At 39.4% G+C, this 26,000-nt stretch overlaps 1 protein-coding gene across 1 annotated transcript in view; it reads right to left on the bottom strand.

The window, feature by feature from the left end:
- Positions 1-26,000, bottom strand: part of LOC136865838 (lanC-like protein 3) — a 164,844-nt gene that overhangs the window by 79,399 nt on the left and 59,445 nt on the right. Inside the window, exon 2 of the mRNA XM_067142433.2 lies at positions 16,792-17,076. Within this exon, the coding sequence (XP_066998534.2) occupies positions 16,792-17,076 (285 nt within the window). The remainder of the gene's footprint in view (positions 1-16,791; positions 17,077-26,000) is intronic.

Below are 26,000 nucleotides of genomic sequence, written 5' to 3'. Positions count from 1 at the left end.
CAAGAACGTCTTCAGATTCTATTCAATCACTTTAAATCGTGTGCATATCTGTACATTGGAATTTGGATTCAGAAGTGGAAGGTCAACAGTGAATTTCATTCTGAGTCAGATCATGGAAAAGAGCTGGGAATATGGGAAGGATATAGTAATGACTTTTATAGATTTAGAAAAGGCATATGACAACATCCCCAGAATGAAAGTTTGGGAAAATTTTGCACCGGGGGCATTGGCAAGGAACTAATAACAATGTAAAAGCAATATATAACACTGATAGCTGTCGCAGCTGTGTGAAGACAATAGTGGATAGAAAAGAATGGTTTGGAATTGACAATGGGCTAAAACATGGGAGTGTGTTGTCACCTTTACTGTTCATAACGGTGACGGACATCGTACAGGCAGCAAGGGAAGATTATGGAGGGGAAGGAATGAATGTAATGATGTTTGCGGATGATGTTGCAATCTGGGGAGAAGAGGAGGTATAACAACTGCTGAATGTACTGAATAGAAGGATTGAACAATGGCGACTGAGGATCAATGTGGAGAAGAGCAAGAAAATGGTAATGAGCAGAGGAAGTAAAGAAGGAGCTGCCAAAATTGGAGATGAGGAACTGGAAATAGCAGAGCACTTCATATACCTGGGAAGTGAACTGACAGAAAATGGAAGAGTAGATATAAACAGAAGGAAGCACATCTAATAGGCTTTTGCCCACATAATCACTTCCTCTCCTCATGATGAGGCCAAACCATTTTAGTCTTGACTCTTGAACCTTGTCTTTAACGCTAGTCACCTTTACCCCATCCCATATAGTTTCATTTCTAATTTTATCTTTCCTTGACCCACTGCATGCCCTTCGCAACATTTTCACTTCTGTCACCTCCAGCCTTTCCTCAGAGACTTTTTTTCACTAGCACTGTTTCTAAACCATATCTCAAGGCAGGATTATTCATACTCTTAAAAGTAAGACCCTTGAGATTTGGTGGTATCCTCTTATCACACAGGACTCCTGCAGCTGTTCTCCATTTCTACCACCCACACTGGACTCTTCTACTGATCTCAACGCCTATTTCAACATCATTCTGCACCACTCAACCCAGATATCTGAAGGTTTTTGCCAATGGCACAGGTTTCACTTGGAGATGTACCAGTCCAGTTCCTCCACACGGCATGTATTCAGTTTTCGTCCCACTCAATCTCATGCCTCTGCTCTCCAATACAGACCTCCATTTTCCTAATGAAATATCCAGTTCTCCAGATGATTCAGCACACATGATAACCTTGTTGGCATACATCATGGTCCATGGGGCTTTGGTTCAGATCCCTTCAGATACTGAGCCCATAAGGATGGCAAAAAGTAATACCAATATAAATGGTCCGTTATTGGACATTATAATACCAATATAAATGGTCCTTTATTGAAATGTAGTCGACTAAGTGTTGAACCCTGATGAAGGTCACCTGTGAAACTTTTTGTTTCTCAAGTCCTGCACCTTACATATGTACTGCTGTTAGAGAACATATCCTGGATTACTCTGTTGTACTTCTATGGCATCCTTTTATCCCACCAGCAATTCCACATATCCTGTCATAGAACTCTGTTATATGCTTTCTCCCAGTCGATGAACACACAATGCAAATATTTCTGTCTCTCACGGTAATGCTCCACCAGCTGACGCAGGACAAAGATCCCATCTGTCGTTCCTCATCCAGGCGTGAAGCCAAACTGTTCTTCACTAATCACAACTTCATTCCTGACCTTGAGCATATGATTAAAAAGAATCATAAATTTACAGAAATTTCTAATGACATGGAATTAATACATTTGGTTATAAAGGGAAAATTCATAAATGTTTTAGAAAGTTATCTTGCTAAAATAATAACTTTGAATCAAGTTTGAACGAAAGAATTACAGATGAGAACCCATTGTATAAACTAGCATTTCTCTGAAAACCGTAGAAGTAGTTGGTGGGACATAAAGCAAATAACATTATTTAAAAAACTAGCATTTAATCACTTAAGGAAGTAAAAGATAAAACATGAAGATCTTAAATTTATTTCAGAAGTGATTCTCATTCAACATCATCCAAATATTAAAAATTTTACATAATAATTTTCCTAATATATCACTAACGTTTGTTTATTCACTGATATGTGAATTATGATATAATTGTTCTTTAAATTTTGTGCTAAACAAAAGAAAGTGTTATATTGTTTTTGTTCTTTGATATTTGTAAATAAGTTGGACTTTAACAATTGCTGATGAAGGGAATGCATTATGTTCCCGAGACATGTTCGATGAATAAGTGGTTTTCAATGATAAAAGTGTATTGACAAGGTGGATTCAAGCATATACTATTTTAAATAATTTGTAATAAGTTTAGACAAGTCAATACAGGAATAAATAAAACTATTATGGTTAAGTTTATCAACCCTTCCCCTACAAGTGCTAGAGGTGTCTTACCACCACAGTATTTTTTTTCCCAGATAATAAATGATATGTGTACCAAGTTTGGTGGAGAGCTATACTGAAACATCCATACATACATCCATAACCTCATTCATTTTGTACATTTTCCTTTTAACCCCTTCTTACCCTCCATGCTGGTAGGTGCAGAACATAGACTTAAACAGCAACCGCAGTGTCACTATTAATCTCAGCGATTCCAAAAACTATGGATTTGATGTTAATATTGATCATTTTTGATTAGTTGTACATGTTACCCCCTACCCATCCCCTCACCAAATTCAGTCGAGAGGGTTGTTTTACCTCTAACAGTATTTCTTAATGATAGCAAGTCATATGATTACCAAGCTTGGTTGAGAGCTATCCTAGAACATAACACAAATACATCCATCATATTGGTGATTTTGGACATTTTCTTTTTCACTTCTTCTCACCCTCATGCCGATGGGGGTGAACTTTGAGGTGGCGGTGGTGGTGATTTTTGTTTTAAGAGGAAGTACAACTAGGTAATCATCCTCTCTGAACAAATTAGTGGAAAATAAATTTAAAATAAAACAAAATTATTTACAAAGGAATTTGGAAACGCAGTACAAAATTTTGTTTTACGTCGCACCGACACAGATAGGTCTTCGGCGACGATGGGATAGAAAAGGCCTAGGAAGTGGAAGGAAGCGGCCGTGGCCTTAATTAAGGTACAGCCCCGGCATTTGCCTGGTGTAAAAATGGAAAACCACGGAAAACCATCTTCAGGGCTGCCGACATTGGGGCTCGAACCCACTATCTCCCCATTACTGGATACTGGCCGCACTTAAGCAACTGCAGCTATTGAGCTTGGTCAGTACAAAATAAAACAAAAAATTATTGAATTAGGTCGAAAAATGATTAACAAATCAAAAGGGAACATGCGTTCCCTGAGTAACATTACGCTTGTAATTTAAATGCCCCTGCTTAATCCACTGTCGCACATAAAGCGGATGATGAGATCAACAGTAGTCGCGTCATTGGCTAATATGCGTTCGAGTGTTTCCTGCAGGCTGAGGCTCCGTCTTAGGCCAGAGAGATCAGCGCACTCTGTGAGGATGTGGGACATGGTGAAGTCGGAACCACAAGAACACACTGGGGGGTGCCTTCCTTCTATAGGAGATACGAGTGCATAGATCGTCCATGACCTATCTTTAGCCTACACAATACTATGGCCTCTCTCTGTGAAGGCCAGAAAGAGGACCCCCACACGGTAGTCGTCTTCTTAATTGCTCTCAGCTTGTTGGGAGTTCAGATAACTAGCCATTCCGATCCCCAGGATGCCAAGATGGTTTGAAGTAGCTGAGAAAAAATATCTTTAGCAGGTACATTGATAGGTCTTGGGGGTAAAAGTACTGCTTCCTTTGCAGCTTCATCTGCAAGTTCATTTCCCGCAATCCCAACGTGGCTTGGAAACAACGCAGAAGTGATTCTGGTGCCAGCATCACTTAACCTAGCTAGAAGATCATGAATCTGCTGCACCAGTGGGTGTTGCGAGAAAATAGACTGCAGAGAACTTAATGAGTCAGTACATATAAGAAAATGATTTCTTTCATCACCCAGTGCAAACTGCACAGATTCTACGATGGCATAAAACTCCGCAGTATACATGCTACATACATGTATTTCCGGTCGCGGAACTAACCACGTAGATACCTCGCTAAAAGTCTGTTCAAGACAAACACCGATATCTATATTTAGATCACGACACAAGCTATCAATTCAAAACCCGACCGATCGTGTAGCATTCGGCCGGTCCTGGTGCCTCTGGTGGTATTAGGTACTAAAGATACAACAATAGTTTGGATGTAGCAGAATTTCACGAATTTTGGCAGCATACGTAAGGAGTAACTGCTGTCTCCTTATCCGTAAAAATGTAACTCCCGCTTCAGCGAGTAGGCTGGGAATGGGGCTAGTACAGAAAGCTCCCGTTGTCAGCCTAACTCCACTATGATGAATACTATCTAAAAGGCTCAGCGTAGATTTAGATGCTAAGCCACAAGCCGCACTAACATAGTTCATTCGGGAGAGGACCACTGCCGTGTAAAAATGTAGCAGCACCGTACGATCAGCCCCCCACGAAGTTCCCTTGAAAAACTCAAGTATGTTAAGTCTATTCATGCAGGCAACCTTCAACTGACGGATGTGGGGCTGCCACGTTAGTCTCTTATCAAAATAGAGACCCAGGAATCTGCAAGTAGAGCTCTGGCTCATGATGCACAAGCCGACGTCGACAGAAGTGTACAACTGAGGTTCTCGCCGCTGAAAATAAAAAACCACGCTGCAGGGCTCATCTGTCGACTCGGTTAATAGCTTGCTGTAGCTGTCTCTCAGCAAATGCCACCCTTCCAGAGCTGTAATGTAGAGCTAAATAGTCTATGTAGAGCGTTGGAACGACTGCGGGCTCAGAAGCGGCAACTATGCCGTTGATGGCGATTGCGAACAGCGTAACGCTCAGTATCGATCCCTGAGGTACTCCATTTTCCTGAACTAATATTGAGAAAATGCATTCCCTATTTGGGCTCGAAAGCAGGAGAGGGACATGAAGTTCTCAATGAACGCTGGCAAATTTCTCCAAAATCTCCACTGGTGTAGTGTGGAGAGAATCCCATATTGCCAGGTAAGCTTTCTCCAGGTCAAAAAACACAGTGAATACATGTTCCTTTCGGAGAAAGGCCTCCTGAACTGCGCTCTCCAGTCTGACCCAATGATCAGTGGCAGACCGATGAGAGCGAAAACCACACTGGTAGTTAGACAAGAGACCTTCCTTTTCCATTGCCCACACAAGATGCCAGTTAACTATCCTTTCAAATAGCTTACAAAGGCCATTTGTAAGGCATATTGGCCTATAACTATCCAGAAGTTTTGGATCTTTAATAATAATAATGCTATTTGTTTTACGTCCCACTAACTACTTTTAAGGTCTTCGGAGACGCCGAGGTGCCGGAATTTAGTCCCGCAGGAGTTCTTTTACGTGCCAGTAAATCTACTGACACGGGGCTGTCGTATTTGAGCACCTTCAAATACCACCGGACTGAGCCAGGATCGAACCTGCCAAGTTGGGGTTAGAAGGCCAGCGCCTTAACCGCCTGAGCCACTCAGCCCGGCTTTTGGATCTTTACCTGGCTTGAAATTGGTATCACAATTCTCTCATATCATTGAGATGGAAACACACCCTCACTCTATATTCTGTTGAATAGGCTGAGGATATCCTTTAGACATCTGTCACTCAAGTGCTTAAGCATTTGATTGTGGATTTTGTCCAGTCCAGGAGCCATGTATCTGCATAGTGCGAGTGGACTCTGCAACTATCATTCCATGAAAGGCACATTGTAGGGATCCGAAGCACTACAGGCGAAAGAGAGATGGTGTGCCTCTGCTTTGCTCTTAATTGGTAGAAATGCCACGTATCTCCCAGAGCTGGATGTATCTGCGAAATGTGATGCGATGTGGTCTGCATTGATTGAAGGAATCGTTACTATATCTCCATTAATAGAGATTCTGGGGACTGAGGGCACATTCTGTACTCTGACAATACGGTGGAGTTTTGTCCACACTTGTGATGACGGAGTATGTGCAGTCATAGAAGACTCATACTTTTCCCATGTAGCTTTCCTACTTTCTCGAATAAAAAATGGGCCTTCGCGTGCAGATATGATATGATTGGCCATCGTAGGATTCTGACGATAAAAGCCCGTCGGCGATCACGTACAGCTGCTGCAATTTCGCCGGTCAACAATCGGAGCTGTTTCCGGCGAGGAATACCAGATGAGGAAGGGATTGTTTCCTCCGCAGCAGCCAGAATTCCAGTAATAATGGAAAAAACGTGGATGTCAACTGACTCCACCATATCATTGGCCATCACTGTGCGTTTAGAAAATTCTGGCCAATTTGCCTGCTGAAGTAGCCAGCGCTTGGGTACTTCAGACTGTCTTTCATTCAAGAGAGATAGAATTATCGGGAAGTGGTCACCATCACAGAGGTCATTTTGTGGATAGGTTGCACTTCGAATTTAGGGCAATTTCTTGTCCTTCGTTCGGTCCACTACCCGCCAGGTTCTGCCATCTTTGTCGGCGTTTTTTACGTCGTCATCACCATCCATGACAATGAGTGGTTCAGTACATTTTTTACTCTCAGCCATTACTAATAAGAAAATGGACATTCATCTAAAAAGCTTTTGCCATCGACCCTGGAAGCAACCAGGTATCGAGGTAAACGTTCGTCACTTAGATAATCTACAAGTACTGGAATACCGTATATCACTTTTTTAAAAATTATTTTTAAAGACACTGTTTCTTGAAGGGTGCCACCCTTTGAAGTTAGAGAAGAAGAAGAAGAAGAAGAAGAAGAAGAAGAAGAAGAAGAAGAAGAAGAAGAAGAAGAAGAAGGAGGAGGTTCCGTTTTTGGTCCCACGAGTACTCAGGAAATATTAAGTCAACCTTTGTCAGAGCCCATGATTAGTACCAAAGACAAGGCTAGATACTCCAGAGGGCGCGCGGTATCTGGAGAGGGTCGCTAAGAACTACTCTCCCAGTAGCCATACATCGCCACACCACGACCCAAAACTTGTGATTGGGGGAGGATAAAACCTCCGTACTAACCTCTTCTACCCGAGGCAGAGAGGGTGGCTAGACAGGAAGAGGAATGAAATTTAAGAAGGTGAGAATAGAAGGGCAGAAATAGTTATGAAGAATAAAGAGCACAGACACCTCTCAGGCAACTCGGGGGACACCCTGTTAGTCTGGCCCTACACTAAGGCCAATCCAGCATGGGTAACCCTGAGCTGGCACAGCCCTCGGGATAAACAAGCACACAAGCCCCCACACCGACGTCAAGATCATGGTGTCCCTAGAGGGGGCTGAACTTTGACTTAAATGGCATCCGGATTGGCACTGTTCATGGATTCAATACTAATATTGGTAGTTTTTGATTATTTTTATAGGCCACCCCCACCTTATCTTCCAACCCTAGGGGTTCTAGGGGTATCTTACTGCCTCAGTACTTTTTGGAGATAGTAAGTCATATGTGTACCAAGTTCGGTCGAGAGCTGTGCTGGAACATATACATCCATAATCTCAGTCATTTAGGACATTCTTTTTCATCTCTTCTAACCCCCATTCTGAGTGGGGCTGAATTTGGACTTGAACATCTGGAATATCGCTATTCATCTCAGCAAAACCAAAAACTATGGATTCAACACTATTTTTGATGATTTTTATGTCTATATCGATTAGTTTTACATGTTTCCCCTTACCCACCTCCTCACCAAATTCGGTCGAGAGCTATACTGGAACATACACATGTACAATGACTTTTATATACAGACAGATAGATAGCTTAGGTAATACTAGCTGTAGCACCTAGCTCTGTTGTGGTACTTTTCCAAATGTGTAATTTTAGGATTTGTATTGGATGTATGAAGCAAATTTTTGAAGATATCTTTATTGTGGCGCTGATTAATATTTTATTAACTCTTTGGAAGATTTAGAGTTAATTTTATATATTTAGTTTAAATAATCCAATTTAGTTTCATGTTGAACTTTGTCCTTATGGAAGCCCAAATTGTTTGGGAAGTAGATCTCCATGGCATGTTGGATTGCTATTTCCAAATAACAGGCAATGAATTGCCTAGTTACATGAACCCCTTAGTAAGAAAGCTACCACATAAAATATAGCAGCATGTTTCCGTTCTCCTATATACAGCTACGTTGTGAACCTCCTAGCAAGAAAGGTACTTCATTAAACATAGCAGCGTGTTCCCATCCTACAATATAAATCATTTCTTACCGGACTCATGATACAGAGTAAGTCGCTGTCCATTAAGGTCATTCCAATCTTGGCGCGGCTTTGTAATTAAATTAATTACGTAAAATTACTCTTCATAAGAAACCACCCATTGGATTTCATTCAAATCACTTCCTAAACACTCTCAAGAGTAATAAGAACAAACTGTGAAATTTTCAACAAAATCGGTCCAGTAGTTTTTTTAGTCTATTTGGGACAAACAATCAAATTAACATAGTTTCACTTTTATAATATACTAGCAAGATACTCGTGCTTTGCTACGGCATTAAAATGAAAGTGATTATTCAAAGTACATTTTGGAGGGTCCAGTCAGCTGAGCTTGTAAAATACGTCCTCAGTTCGAACTGAATCCATAATTCTATCTTGCTAAAAATTGCAACTACAAAATGGAGTGCAACCATATTTTTTATTACAAGCTTATCTTGTGTTCTGTGGCATGACAACTCACAGCGGGGAGCGGCCCACCAATTCGAACGAGGTCGGAACATTTCGGCAGAAGTCCACAGGGTGGAAATGTATTTAATTAGGCCTGGAGAGAAGTTGGCATCCATACTGGCAGAGTACAAACACGTGTCAAGGACATACAGTAAAAATATGTGGGAATTCTGCTGCGCGAAATTAATTAATTATGCCCGTTAAAGTAACAGAAAAAATCAGCAAACAACACCATCATGACTGGAAAAATAGATGGAATGTCTGGAGCTAGTCTCGAAGAAATCGGTCCAGTAGTCGTCAATTGAAGTGACTGCACCACAGTAGATAATGCCACGAAGAGCAGCCCTAGAAAATGCTTAAACACCCCCTCCTCAGGCAGGAGCGTCAGTTGTCATTTTATGTTTCGAGAGTGTGAACCTACGTCAGGCAGCATAAGAAGATGAGTTAAAGTGGGTGAAATAGATTTGTAGAATCTCTAAAGCCAGTTGGCTTGAGGAATGAATATTTTACCAAGTGGTAAATGGTGAACGAAGACTAAATTATCTATGTGAAACATTGACGACATCTATCACAGTTGGGGAAGAAAATTATAAGTTTAATAACTATAGAATTCCTGAACTTCTCATAGGGAGACAGTAGATTCATAGATAATTTTTGTGAATTACTGCGGACAATGTTATTTTTATAATCGGTAAGGGAGGACGATAGTCTGCCAGAGATAAGCTTTGTGTCTCATGGTCAATCACACCTGTGAAACATCTGGAGAGGAAAGAGTTGGAGATTTCTACAAACTGTGTCAGTTGAATTCTCGATACGAAGCGTGGCGGGTTAACTGTTATATGTGGATAGAATAAAATTTATTATTGAAGTGTACTGCCTCAAAACGAATGCAGAATCTGTGTATTTATAAGATAATGTTTAAGAGAAGAATGTGTCCTACAATTATGAAGGGCTAAATTGGAGGTGGCTGGCACAAGATGAAGACGAGATAATGCCATACCAAACGACTACAATTACAGGTCTGCCTAATTTAAATATTATATATAATATAATATAATATAATATAATATAATATAATATAATATAATATAATATAATATAATATAATATAATATAATATAATATAATATAATATAATATAATATAATATAATATAATATAATATAATATAATATAATATAATTTAAATATTCTAATTTAAATATTCTAAATTCTGCTCCAACCAGCAAAAGTGTTCAAAATGTGCCAGTGACCATCACTGGAAAGATTGTGATAACCCACGAATTCAACGCTGTGCTAACAGCATCAGAGCCAATTCATTCGTACAAAACAACAGCAAGAAGTTTGACATAAACCACAGTGCCTTTAACCAAGAATGCCCCAGAATTCACTACAGATGCAATAAAAGCAGTGTCAGATTTTGTTCACCAGTGTAAAAGACTTGGACTGAAAAGCTGTCTTCTTGCTCTAGATTTTGTAGGTGCTTTCGACAATGCATGGCACCCTAGTATTCTAGCTCGCTTACGGGAATAAAACTGCCCTTCAAACATTTTTAACATCATTAAGGACTTCTTACAAGATCGCACAGCCCACTTCACCCTGGGAAAGACTTCAACCTCAAAACCCATCACAAAAGGATGCCCCCAAGGTTCGGTCGCTGGTCCCACTCTGTGGAACGTCATCATTAGCGGCTTAATTGTACAGCTATCAAATGAGCCCGATCTGGATATAGTTGTTTATGCTGATGATGTTATGCTCATGTTCAGAGGTCCTTCTCATTCTCAAATCCTTTCCACACTTCAGACAGCCCTCGAAATCATGCGGGATTGGTGCGAAAAACACAAACTTGACATATCTAAGGAAAAGTCAGCACTAATACCAATGCATATCAGGAAGAAGGAAGAATATACCAGTCATCCTTCAGTTACAGCTTGGGATCTCAACGTTGTGTCAAAAATGAAGTATTTGGGAATAATACTGGACAACAAAATGGACTGGTACCCGCACATGCAATACCTCGACATTAAAATAATGCAAATCCGGAACAACTTAGTCAGATGTTCCAAAGCGACTTGGGGCATGTCTTATCATCATTAGATGACGATATATAATCATGCTATTCTACCCGTTATATTGTCTGCCGCAGAAGTATGGAGCATCTCCTTATTAAAAAGAGCCACACTGAAATTGCAACAAATACAAAGATATTTTCTCATATTTGCAACAAAGGCATACAGAACAGTCTCAAACAATGCTTTGCAAGCTATAGCCTGCACAATGCCCATAGATGCAGCTATTCTTTTACATAACGACATCAAAGCCATCTCCAGAGGTCAACCCACAAACGCAGTAGTTCCTTCACTGAAAGGAACTGAAATCCAAACAAGATCAAGAAGAAACCATCCTAGAGATAATCATATAAACATAAATACTTCAGGAGCTGTAGATAAAGCAGACGTCCTCCTCTTCACAGACGGATCGAAAATGCAAAACCATGTCGGAGCAGGAATGGTAGTCAAGAAAAACTCGAAGGAAATCTTCATTCAAATAAAAAGGTTAGATATCAATTGCTCGGTATTCCAAGCCAAACTATTGGGCACCATCATGGCTGTGGAATGGATAGAACTACATAAAAACTATACTTCAACTTACGCTATTCATGTTGACTCAAAAGCTGCAATTTTTGCCGTAGCTAATAAGAAAACTACCCATCCTCTCGCCACTCAAATCAGAGACAAACTTATTACCCTCAACAAAACGAACAAGATTACTCTTCACTGGATTAAAGGACACGCAGGACTTCGGGGGAACGAGAGAGCTGACTATCGTGCTAGGTTTGCTGCCAGCTATAAATCTACAATAGACTACAAATCACCACCTCTAAATTATGCCAAACAAGTATTAACTGAATACTATAAAACAATTTGGAACTCCATATATACCAGCTCCGAAGATTCCTTCCATACAAAATTATTCATTCCTAATATACCACACAGACTGTCCTCATCTATCTGGCCCAACTTCATAACCACCCAGTTTATTACAAATCATGGTCGCTTTAAATCCTATCTCCACAAAATGAACATAATGGATTCACCACTCTGCAGCTGCCCGGAAAAATCTCCACAGAATGCTCGACACCTGTTACTGAATGCACCATGTACTCGAGAGAACGACCAGCTGTGCTACGATCAACTCCCCTGCCAACGATTGTGAAATACTACTGGAACACTGTGCAAGTAACAGAATTCCTCAAGAAAATCTTCCATTCTCTTCAATAATTTATCCATATGTTATCATAACTGTAAATATCCCGTGATATACCTGTAGGTGAAACACGGGTTGTAAATATATTAGCTAAATTTAAAAAAAATTATGTTTTGGCATTTGCATTAATTAAAATAATTAATTAATAAACCATAACATCGTATTGTATAAGTGGTGTGTGTCATTAAGTACATTACGATGATGAGGAAGTATCTTGTCGTTATTCTAGTATGGAGGCGAATTGTCTATTATTTATATCAGCGCGCGAGACTTTAAAATGTGTTTACATTTCTTTAAAAAATTTGGAAGTTAAGTTAAATATTGCAATGAAAATCAATGAAATAATGTTCGGGCCAGTAAAAGTTACAATTATGATAATAATAAAATAACTGTTATGAGTGTGTTAAAGTAAAATATCAAAATATGTCAATAATAATAATAATAATAATAATAATATTCACACCAGGAAAAAATGGAGATGATAAATTATGTGTTCAGCAGTAATGTCAAGCGAGATTTGCAGCTAATATCGAAATCCAGTGAAGTATGATAAAGTTGACATCTTTGGAAAACTTAAATTTAGTGACACCGTGTATTTGTGATACAGAAAATCACTGTATGCTATTTTGCTCCTGAGGTAAGGAAAAATGTTGAGAAGCTAATTGTGAGATCATTATAAAGTTATTTCATCTTGGGATTGCTTGTATTTAAAAGTTTCAAGCAAGAAGAAAATGGATTGTAATGGAAATGAAACATTATGAGAATAGTTAGGAAGATGTTAAAGACAATGTAAGCCTGTATTTTATGAGTAATGTAGAATAAGCAGGATGCTGAGGACAAGAGGCCCTGTATTTCAACGGAAAGGAATTTTTGTGACATGGTTCATAGGTTGAGATGTAATATTTCTGAGACAGGCTGTGTAAGATGAATGATGTCCTGTAGCAATCCAGAATGGTTGATGTATTTAAAGGTTTTCAAATCCATTATGAATGCCATTTCGATTCATCAGCTGTTAATTTTATTGTATTTTCATTTTTCGTTATTCACATTGTTCATGTGAGACATTGATCTACCAATCAACTTGTAGTTTAGTTTAATGGGACAAGTGTAGGTAGACGCCTATTTTAAGTACAAGTTGATGTTCTCCTATGATTACTATTTTATGTAAGACCATAGATAATGGCAATTAAGTCTAATTGACAGTTCTATTTGATACCAGCGAAGTGCATTTTTTGTGATAGCCGACCTCACGAACGAAATACATTCTGACACACTGTCAAGATAAGACTTGATTACTGTAAATTAAATTCTATTCTGTATCTTTAAGAGACAAAATTACCGCAGACTAGACACATTGCGAGTGTGAAAAATGAATTTTATTAGAATGATAGTTCAGCTCTAGTAGACTGATGAAACGCTACTTTACTGGACAGTTCACGCTGATATCTGTTTCGAGTGTTAACATGGAAGGTCAGGTTGGAGCCTCACACTCGGGTTATGCCGTGAATATCGTGATGGTAGTGATTATTGTTTTCAGTGATATTACGTAATATCAAGCGAGAGTTGAATTTATTTTCATTTAGCGAACTTCACTTCATGTGTTGAGATTGTATTGAGGAATAGATTAAACTATTCGGACATGTTTAATTTCGATTTTACGCTTTATTGTAGGAAATAGTTCCATGTTCAAGTTCATTTTTTTTGGTAGCGAATTTCATTTCATCGTAACTTACGAACAACATAGGGACATTCACCTCCAAATAAATTAAACAATAGATCACTACACTGATAATAAGGAAAACCTATTGAAAGTACGAATGTTCCCCTTAAAGCTACATAAGTCCTGACCCATATTACTATTGAATAAACATGAATATCAATCAAGTTGCTCGTCTACACAGAAAAGGATACCAACTCCTAGATCAACTCAAAAACAAGGCTGCTACAGAAACAACGAAATAGTTTGCCATCAACCACAACATTCTTGATGTGTTATTTAGTTTAAAGTGTGGATATGTTATTCGGACTGCCGGGCTGAGTGGCTCAGACGGTTAAGGCTCTGGCCTTCTAACCCCAACTTGGCAGGTTCGATCCTGGCTCAGTCCGGTGGTATTTGAAGGTGCTCAAATACGACAGCCCCGTGTCGGTAGATTTACTGGCACGTAAAAGAACTCCTGTGGGACTAAATTCCGTCACCTCGGCATCTCTGAAGACCTTAAAAAGTAGTAAGTGGGACGTAAAGCAAATAACATTATTATTATAATATTGTTTTTCAGACTTCATCAATGGTTTAAATTAAGACTACAAATTGTGTCAAATCAGTGTTTATATCATTATTGGTTATATGTGTGCTTATGTCTTCCAACTGGAGCGTGGCTGAAGATGACCCAATAGATATGGGATCGAAACTAGTCCCAGTTTTATTAGATAATATACAAACTAATAGTATTGAATAGGTGGACCCTTCCTACCCTACCCTTTGATAGTGCAGCATCAATAAACAGAAATGTGCAGATATTTTTTGCAAACCTTCAAGGACTATGCACGTTTTTCTCAAATTATCCTCAAAGAACTGCCATTCTTGATGAAGTTGTGCATAATCGCTTGCCACGTTTGGTTCTGACACGGTGGAATTTTCATTCCAGGACTGTTAATACTGTTTTTGAACACAGAGTAATTATTTAGTTCCTTTTAAAACATCACATCTCCCTGTCCTGACATGAGTTTGTCTGTCATACACACTTTGCAAACCCATCACATGTGTACGATATGCTTACATTCCTGGTATCCATTCTGCCAAGAACCTGCTTGCGCATCAATATGTCCTTGCCCGACTTCACGCTGTGTGATGTGGCATACAAAACAGTGCATTCTATTATAATAATAATAATAATAATAATAATAATAATAATAATAATAATAATAATAATAATAATAATAATAATAATAATAATAATAATAATAATAATAACACAATGCCAACTGCTAAGAACACCAATTGTGGCAAACAACGACGATGACATCAAGAAACAGCTAAAACACAAGCACCGTGGTCCATAGATGGCCCTAACAAAAAAATGAAAAATAAAAAATACAATGATGTTGAGGGAGGCATTCATGATTACAAACCTGCAATACAATACTGATCACTGTTATGGTAGCATGTTTTTATCAACATTCTGAGTTAATTTAAGTTGTATGTTACATATAATATAGCTAATAATGTTCATCTCTCAAGACTTACCTGGCAGGCAAAGTCTTACCCGATGCTCGAAGTGGCTGATAACATACCTGTTAGGTAACTAAGGTTTACACTGCTGGTAGTGCTACCCAGCAGTGGTCAGATGGAAATAACCTTTTATATGAGGATAAGTTACTTATTACTTTATCAGCAGGTGGTAGAACAGGCCCTAAAGCCAAAGAAATGTAGTGGCCCAGATGGCATACCAGAATATAATATACTGTATATTAAAAAGATGTTTGCCGAGCTCGATAGCTGCAGTCACTTAAGTGCGGTCAGTATCCAGTATTTGGGAGATAGTAGGTTCGAACCCCACTGTCGGCAGCCCTGAAAGTGGTTTTCCGTGGTTTCCCATTTTCACATCAGGCAAATGCTGGGGCTGTACCTTAATTAAGGCCACAGCCGCTTCCTTCACACTCCTAACCCTTTCCTGTCCCATCGTCGCCACAAGACCTACCTGTGTCGGTGCGACATAAAGCAAAAAAGAAAAAAAAAAAATGTTAAGATATCTGTTCAGTCTTCTGACCTGAGGCTAATTGGACTCTCAACCAGCAGCACTCAAGGTTATGCAGTTATGGGGAAACCACAAAAACCAATTGCAGCACCATAATGAGGCACAGTAGGCAGGATGAGGAGTGCAACAGTTTGTCATTGCTTTTCTCACTGGGCCACAAATTGCTATTGGAGCATGACTGGCCCTATGAGTAGTGCCTATCGTAATGTCCAGATGTACAGTTGTACTCTGAACATCAACACTCAGGACCATCCATTTCTTAGCAGATTCCATACTGTCACCGCCATAAATGAGACTGAGATTTCAATGGAAGCTTTATTTTCTTCTAGCCTGAGCCAAGAAACAGATGAAGAAATGCTTTAATCATTAAGAAATAGCAACAGGCTGCTATTCTCTCTACATATTGTATAATCTAATTATCAAAGGCCAAAAAAAATTCTCAAAACTGCTCGATTCCTTGACTAAATGGTCAGCGCCGAGGCCTTTGGTTCAGAAGATCCCAGGTTGGATTCTCAATGGGACGGGAATTTTAATCATGTGTGATTAATTCTTCTGGCACGGGGATTAGTTGTTCGTGTTTATCCCAACACTCTCCTCTTTATATTCAGATAACACACTACACTACCAACCACCACAGAAAAACACAATAGTGATTACATCCTCCACATAGGATTGGTGTCAGGGAGGGCATCTGGCCGTAAACCAGGGCCAAATCCACATGTGTAACACAGTTCGCACCCGTGACCCCACAAGGTGTGGGAAAGGTGGTAGATGAAAAGAAAGAAGATACTGAAGATCACACCCTAACATATTTAAAGTATCATCAATGACTTCCGACAATAACTTCCCAGATGTGATATACTCAAATTAAATATTAAATATCGGCATAGAAGATTCTCTCTATTTTCTCAGTTGTAATAATTAAAGGACTCAGTCACATTTTATTTGTGTATCTATTTTTTGCGTGTGTATAATGTGATGTAAATATTATGTATATAGCAACCAGATAATAAATAAAAAGTTATTGATGAAACTTACTTACGTACCCAAGTATTCTACTTCATAGTAAGCAAACATAAGGGGACAAGGACTTCTGTAGCGTTGTGAATATGTTCGTCCAGATTGTATGATAGAGTTACAGATATCATGAATATCATTTTCGGGAACAACTCCTTTTCCAAAGATTTTCTTCAACCATAGAGCACCAGCCAAGTACCCAGCACGTCCAACCAAGAATTCATCACCTCCACAGCGTAGAAAATTGACAGGTTTGCAGATGGCAGCAGCATCAATAAAAGTCCTCAAGTAACGATCAGATTTTTGTGTATCACCTAATGAATAAAACAACACCATTAGCATTATAAAAACTAAATAAAGGCAAGGATGTTTGAAAATGTGTGAATACTTATAATCTCAAATAGAAGTTTTGTATTTATGAGATTTCCTAGAAAAAAATACAAACATTTTATGAAGAACTGGAGGGTTAAAAATTAATTTTGCACACTGTCCTAATGATAGAGGTACTTGCTGACTTGTTATCTTTATAGCTAACCACCATTAATGGGTTCCATTGTGCCATTGGAAAAGTAGTGTAAGAGCTAGAGAGTTGTATGTATGGAATAACCAGCTCTCCCTACAAGCAGCTTATATAGAAATCAATTTTATAGTATTTCTTTTCAATATGGTTGCCATACATCCTCATTTTAGTTTAGGAAAAAACACCATATGCAAACAATTTTGAAAATACATTGACTTGTGCACAAATTGTTGGCTGACAGCAAAATTATCGCTTTTGGAACTTTCACTTAAATGGCAACAGGTCAATTTACAATGTCAATTTACAATCTTTGCTCATGCAGTCATACTGCTTTTTCTATGTTAAATTGATAATACAATCTAGGAGCCAGAGATCTTGCAGTTTTCACTAAATGGCAATACTGTGTACAGAATCATCTTCTGGCCAATTTCACCAGCTGCATTTGACATATCTGTTGCATCTGTGCACTGTGTATGTTTTATATAAAATATAATAAAAAATCATCACATGCAAGACATTACATCACTGAAGTTATCAATTTTTAGATGTTACAAATTGCTTGAAAGGTAAATATACAGTACATCATTATAAAATAGTATTTAAAGCTATACCATAAAAATACAATGTATATTCAGAACTAATGTTCATAGATTATACTATTTTATATATGATATTTTAAAAAAATAAGGTCATCTGAAAATTATGCATGGCATAAAAAATTGTACATATGATTGTGAGGATTTATAGTTATAACTGTAATTTTAATTTTATTTCCGTAATAATTTGGTTTATATTATGTTTATACTACCACGTAAGAAATTTGCAGCATGTTTTTTCTTAGGTGCTGGCCCAGCAGTGTAGGGGTAGTGGACCTGCCTATTACCCGGATTTGATGCCCAGCCAGGTCAGGGATTTTTACGTGGATCTGAGGGCTGGTTTGAGGTCCACTCAGCCTACATAATTACAATTGAGGCACTATCTAACGGTGAGTTAGCGTCCAAGCATAAGAGTTTAGAGGATTTGTCGTGCTGACCTCATGACACCTTGTAATCTACAGGTCTTCGGGCTGAGCAGTGGTCGTTTGGTAGGCTATGGGCCATTGGAGCTGTTGTGTCATCGGGTTTGGGTTGGTTTATATACTTAGGTACAATAATAAAGCACACACTTTCTTGTGATTAATTACTAAATAAAAACATAATTCAATGAATACTGACATCTTTTCGTAATGGTCCAATTATTGTTGAAAAAAGTGTCTTCATTTCAGCATTTCAAAATAAGGCAACCCTACTTTTCATCCTTCTTCATCCATGTAAAAAAATCATTAATCACTTATGATCATTCGAAGTGGGTAGCAGTGGTGATTCAGTAAGGGGTTCAACCCTCCAAAGAATGACAGTATTGACAAAGGAAAGACTCCCTAGGTATCGCAGACCTAATAATGATAGGAGGAAGAGAAGTACAACCTACCAAGGGAAGTCGGATAGGAAAGATAAATGTAAGGAACCTGCCTGGCTCAACTAGGGGTCCAGTTGTCACCAATTTACAATTCCAATTTGAGAGACAACAATTTCCAAATGCTTTCATGAGTGAGTTTTGCTCAACAACATTGATATTAACCTTCAAAACTTTAACAGTATCATCAACCTTTACCTGCTTTTCCTTAATCGATTCAATGCTCCTATATTAAAGTACATGATTAATTACACCGTGATGAAAGCTACATTTCCAGTTAGTGTGATGTTTTTGAGGCTTCTGGAAATATTATCTAGAAGACTGATGCTTCTAATGCTTAACTCTCAAATACATAAAAGAATCATCCATCATTGAGCTCACTGCTTGTGCACTTATGCTTACAAGATTTCTTTATTAAGACTCGTAAAGTATAAGTCAGGAGGTTTGCTTAGAAGGATTACAGGGAGGTACATTCAGTGAAATGGGCTGGACTAGGGAGCAGTGATAAGAGTACAGGGAGCTGGAAGTCAAGTAAGGATGACAAAGTCATTGGTGTTAAACTACTGTAGCAGTACTGTAAAGAAAGGAACAGGATTAAGTAATAGATATATATTTACCATATGGCATTCATAGTACTAACAAAGGCATATGATAGTGTTCCCACCAAGAAGGTTTGGGCAACCATCGTCTAAAAGAGACTGGGTACACAAACTGGAAAAATGGTGTTAGCTATGCATAACAACTGTGTCAGCAGCATACAAACTTTGGTAGGAAAGATGGAATGGTTTAGAAATCAAACTGAACTAAGACAGGGGAGTATGCTGCCATCTCTTTTGTTTCTAATGGTTACGGATGAAACTGTAAAGGAGAGAAAGGAAGCATATGGGAATAGGGAGTTGAAGTTATTACTATCTGCAGATGATATTGTGGTCTGGGCAATGAACAGCAAAGAAGTACAAGAACAACATGATGCACTGAATGAGAAAACTGAAAAGTGTGGTATGAAAGTACTGTAATTGCAGAGAAAAGCAAGACCATAGTGATATTAAGAGGAGAAAGACAAGGGAAAGGTCTTGTGGAAATTGGTGGTCAAATCCTTGAAATTGTGGACAGTTTCAAATGCCTAGAGAGTGAATTAATGCAGAATATAAGACTGGACATGGAGATTAGCAAGAGGGTGCAATGGGGCAATGCATTTTATAGAGTGTAAGAAACCTTGTCTGGAGTAAGTACCAAGGAAGCGTCAAGAGATAATGTACAAAATGTATTATGCACCCATATCGACTTATGCGGCTGAGACCTGGACAATGACAAGTAGGGAGGAGAGTAGAATTCAAGCCAGTGAAATGAAATACCTAAGAAGTATGATACGAAAGACAAGGAAAGACAGAGTGATAAACAAAGATGTTAGAAAGGAAGTCAGAATAGAAAACCTAAATGAGAACTGACAGGAATAAAATAAAATGGTCTGGACATGTTAAGAATAATAATAATAATGTTATTTGTTTTACGTCCCACTAAGTACTTTTTAAGGTCTTCGGAGACGCCGAGGTGCCGGAATTTAGTCCCGCAGGAGTTCTTTTACGTGCCAGTAAATCTACCGACACGGGGCTGTCGTATTTGAGCACCTTCAAATACCACCGGACTGAGCCAGGATCGAACCTGCCAAGTTGGGGTTAGAAGGCCAGCGCCTTAACCGTCTGAGCCACTCAGCCCGGCGACATGTTAAGAGGATGGAGGAGAAAAGAATATCAAAACAAATGATGGAGATGAAGTTTGAGGGAAAGAGAGCAAGAGGGAGACCTAGAACAAGGTGGATCGATTTAATAAAGAGGTGTGCACGAAAAAGAAACCTGGCTTGGGACAAAATGATGAACGAGGAATGGTGGAAGAAGAGATGAGGTGGAGAAGTGCCATAAATGCCCTGACCTGCCAGGAGCTGGATAAGGTGAATGAGGATGATGATATTCACCAGATATTGTAATAGGAGTTGAATCATGGCTGAGAAGTGATATTATGGATGTGGAAATTTTCTCATGGATCTGGAGTGTTTATCATATGGACAGATTAGGTATGGTAGGAGGGGGGGGAATTTTCATACATGTGAAAGAAGAATTTGTAAGCTATAAAAAAGTTAAGGATGAGAAACCTGAAATTCTAAGTGTAAGGCTCATCTTTAAACTCAATGTTTTTAGGATGTACAGACCTGGAAAGGGTGGTGCTAATAATTATGCATAAAGATGATCATCTGTGTGCGAAATGACACAGAAAGGAATGTGATTGTAACGGGCGATCTCAATTTACACCTGTGGGAAGGACAGCTGAATCAGAAAGTGATGGAACCAACTAGAGGGAAGAATTCTGGACATGGTGCTGGTAAAAAAAAAAAAAAAAAGAGAGCTCAATTGAAAAACTGAAGAGACAGAGGGTATAAATGATCATAAAGCTGTTTTTGTCATTGATAAAAATATATATGATAGAAGGGAATGTTGAAAAAACTGGGAATATTAGGCAGTACCATGTTGTTGATAAGACAGACATGAGGGTGTTTTCAAAAAGTAATTATGATTGATAGAAAATCTTCCTTCAATGGTGGTAGGTGGAAAAAAGGATACAATCCAGACAATATCTTCATGTCTTCAACAGTAGCTGGGCAATGTGTGAAGACTATGGGAGAGCCTATCCCTTGAACTCAACATAGGCCTGTAATCTGCACCATAAATTCCGTGGTGATGCCCGAAGAGGTACCATTCAAGAGGAGGTTTAACTTCAAGGAGGCTGACTGGACGAGGTTTAACAAAGAGCTTGACGTGGAGATAATAAATATTTCACCACAACCAGAAATGTTTGACACCTATATAGTATGCACCCAGCAAGTTTCAAGGAAAACTATTCTGGGAGGATGCAGAACGCAATATATTCCAGGCTTGTCTGGTGATGATAGACTGCTATTAGAAAGATATCAGACCCTTTATGAAGAGGAATCATTTGCTGAAGAAACTAGCACTGTCACAAACCATTACAGCAACTCGTAAGGCCAAATGGAGCAATGTGGTTGCGGCAGCGGCGGTGGTGGTGGTGGTGGTTTTTGTTTTAAGAGAAAGTACAACTAGGTAATCATCCTCTGAACAAATTAAGTGGAAAAGAAACTTCTCAACATGAAGTTGATTAGTTGACAGGCCTGGAAACTGCTTAAAAAAAGCGGCGACCCTGTAAAACCATAGGAGAAATTTACCAGAGTGACTCATAATCAGGTGGCGACCCAGCTCCTGATGAATGGTAAAACAATTGGGAGGGCGACCAAAGAAACTCTTCAGCGTGATTTGGAAACAGAGAATCACTTCCTTCGAGATCCCTTCTCTATGGTTGAACATGAAGCTGCCATCTCTAGCTTGAAGATGTACAAGGCTGCTGGTACCGATGACCTACGAGTTGAACAGATAAAGAACTTCAGCCGTAAAATATTATAGAGTGATTACTAAGCCTAATGAACACATGTGTCGCTAAGTTACACATCCCTAAAGTGTGATGGAAATCTCGAGTCACCGCACTATTCAAGCCTGGAAAAGAACCAAATGACCCAAAAAATTTTTGACCGATTTCCCTGTAACGCCATACCTTCAAGATACTGGAACGTCTGGTACTTAACCAAATCAGTATCATCCTCGAAGAGAAGTTCATCGCACAACAAGCAGGCTTTTGTGCTGGCAAATCATGGTGTAGCCAGATCTTGAATCTCATCCAGCACATAGAGGATTGTTTTGAGCGTGGTAAGATAACTGGAGTCACCTTTGTTGACTTAACAGCTCCATAAGACACTGTGAATCATAGGAAGCTGTTGAAGAAAGTGTATGATATTCCCAAGGACCACCAACTAACATCCCTTTCAGAACAGAAGATTCCAAGTCTCACTACAGGATAAGAGGAGTACATGGCAAACCCAGAAGAACAGTCTCTCCCAAGGCAACATGCTAGCTCCAGCACTGTACAACATCTACACAAATGATCAACCAATTCCAGCATGCACCAGGCTCTTCATCTATGCTGATGACACAGCGGTAGCTGTTCAGGGATCATCCTTTGAAGAAGTAGAAGGAAATCTGACTTCAGCGATGGATGGACTCTCCAAGTACCATGATGCCAACCAATTGAAGCCGAACTCCAGTAAAACACAAGGGTGTGCGTTTCATTTACAAAACAAGGAAACGCGGCGACAGCTAAACATCACATGGCGAGCGGAACGATTGAAACACTGCCCAACACCAGTTTATCTAGGTGTCATACTAGAAACTAATGTACGGGCAGCAATGTCTGAACACGAAGCTGAAGATTAGTGCTCGCAATGGGATACTTAAGAAGCTGATCGCCAGTATCTGGGGAGCCAGCCCGCACATCCTGAGGACTTCTGCACTTGCGCTGTGTGTTCAGCTGCTATGTATAGAACGCTTCAGTACATGCTAAGCAGGTTAATACTGCAGTCAACGATACTGCAAGGACAATCTTGGGATGCCTAAAACCAATGCCAGTGCAGAAACTGTGCCCAATTGTTGGAATAGCCCCATCAAACACATTCGGAGGGCCACTGCTGCAGACGCCGAGAGAACAAAGCAGGAGAATAGCCAACAGCATCCACTCAATGGTCACCAAGCTGCAAGGTCTCATATCATACCCCGCAAGAGCTTCCTCGCTAAGACTCTGCCGCTGGAGGGAACACCAGAGACAACTCGTCTTAACAGATGGAAAAGCTCACTGCCCACAGACATGTCACCAAAGGAAGAACTAGCTCCACGTGCTGACCTACCTTACCCTGTATGGAAGTTCCTCAACCACTTAAGAACGGGCATCCCTCGATGCAAGACCAACATGAGGAAGTGGGGGATCCTTCCAGAAAATGCAGACACCTCACGTGAATGTGGTGCTGAGCAAGACCCAAGCACTTACTTACCTATCCCCTCCTGGACAACCAATGCACATCACAAGATGTTTTTAGAGGAAACAACAAGGCCACTGCAGCTGCAGTTTTTTGGAAATGCTGACCGGACACGGAAATGAATGAAAGGAAAAGGGTAAATAAAAGTGTAAACAGCAAATGTAAAGAACAATTATTGAGGCGAGTTGGCCATGGGGTTAGGGACGCGCAGCTGTGAGCTTGCATCCGGGAGATAGTAGGTTTTGACCCCACTGTCGGCAGCCCTGAAGATGGTTTTCCGTGGTTTTCCCATTTTCACACCAGGCAAATGCTGTGGCCGTACCTTAATTAAGGCTACGGCCGTTTCCTTCCCATTCCTAAGCCCTATCTGTATCAGCGTGACGTAAAGCAAATAGCAAAAAATACATAATATTGAGGAATGCGAAAAGGTAGTTCAATTCGTGTGGCTATTTCTAGCCGGGTGCAGCCCTTGTAAGGCAGACCCTCCGATGAGGGTGGGCGGCATCTGCCATGTGTAGGTAACTGCGTGTTATTGTGGTGGAGGATAGTGTTATGTGTGGTGTGTGAGTTGCAGGGATGTTGGGGACAGCACTAACACCCAGCCCCCGAGCCACTGGAATTAACCAATGAAGGTTAAAATCCCCGACCCGGCCGGGAATCGAACCCGGGACCCTCTGACGAAAAGGTAGTAAGGAATGATAAAGACCAACGAGCTAGAATATAATACAAGAGAGTGGCTATAACAGCTCGATTAGCGCTCCGGGCGGAGGAAAGCAATACTACAGCCACCATGATATAACTGTACCAGGTAACAACAACAGCTGTCTGGAGCTATCTGAGTAATCTCACATGTGTGTCAAGTTCATTGTTAATAGAAATTATTTTGTAGTTTGGCTTTATTTATTGTACTGTGAATATGCCTACATTCTATTTCACATGCTTTGTTCGAGAAAAACAGTGTATCTTACTTCAGGTAAGTTCTTTTCTAAAGAAGGCTACGTAGGTATATTTAAAGATCATCTTAATTTTTGCCACTGTAAAGCACAAATTCTTGTCACAAGTTCTCACTAGAAGACAAATAGCTGACTACGCAGTGGGTGAATAACATGAAGAGAGAGAAGTGGTATCCCAAGCAGCAAAGTACCCTCTGTTCAGAACATTAAAGAGCATTATATATGTGTGTCCAACCCTCGTCCCGTTTCTCTATGGGTGTTTAGTTAATGATAGGAAACTTTAGCTACCCAGGGCATTACCGACAATTTAGAATTGCTCTTCCTATCCATACGTAATAGAGGAGAAACTGAAATAATCCCAATGCAGAGCAATTCAGGTCAGTATACAGGAAGTGTTTACTGATGCAGATTGACCCAGTGACAGAAAGGGATGCTTCTCTTATCTATGTACTATGGTTCTTTTTAATGACAGCACCTCTACTAATCATGACTGCTGTGCTACAAATTACAAGTCATTCACCAAGTACTCTGAAAATGATGTTGAGTATATAGCAGGAAATGTCATCCATGGAGTGACAAAGAAAATGAAAAGCCACAACTGTCTGAAGGTAATGTTTCCTCAGCATTCCGGAGAAGAAAGTACTTATTGCCTAGAAAGATATATAGCCTCTTTACTCAGCTCATGATGTGAAATTGTCACGTGGCTAAAAAAATGTTCAGCAAAAAGTCACATCGCGAAGATGTAACATAAACCTTATGTTAAAAGGTGACTGAAGTTCTCTTGTCAGTTGCAGGGCAGTTACATTAACGATAATTTATTTACTCTTATCGAGTTCAGTGAGGAAACCCATTACAGCAGCATTACAAAATTTCTCTAAAGCAGCATTTTAAATTAGACTGCACCACAGGTACACAGCTATGTAAGAATTGAAAGGAGTAACCAACCATATGGCAGATGTACACAAAATTAATACTTTTCATGGGACAGTGAATCAAGAGCTAGAAAATACATATCGGTTCATATGAATGAGAGAGCTGTTTTGAATTGAGAAATGTAACATTAATGGATGAATATAAAATTCAATATCTTTAGAGTAAATTTTATTTCCAATCTATGTTAAAAAATGTTACATAGAAAGGTTGTGTTTGAAATGTATGACAATTCTTCAAAGTGTGTTTAATTTTCTTGGCTGTTTAGTAATAATGTTATTGGCTTTACGTCCCACTAACTACTGAAGCGCTATTTAACTAAATACGCTAGTTATGTCATATACTTTGGACAATCAACTGTCTACACGACATATATTTAAATTGTGTTTCTCATCGGCACTTGTAATTTTGGTGAATAATTGCATTCTGCTATGGACCTTGTATTCGCAGCCT

Source organism: Anabrus simplex, chromosome 1 (assembly GCF_040414725.1).
Source record: "Anabrus simplex isolate iqAnaSimp1 chromosome 1, ASM4041472v1, whole genome shotgun sequence".
Classification (NCBI taxonomy): domain Eukaryota; kingdom Metazoa; phylum Arthropoda; class Insecta; order Orthoptera; family Tettigoniidae; genus Anabrus; species Anabrus simplex.
The sequence above is the reverse complement of the archived record's forward strand: the minus strand, read 5'-3'. Positions and strand labels throughout refer to the sequence as shown.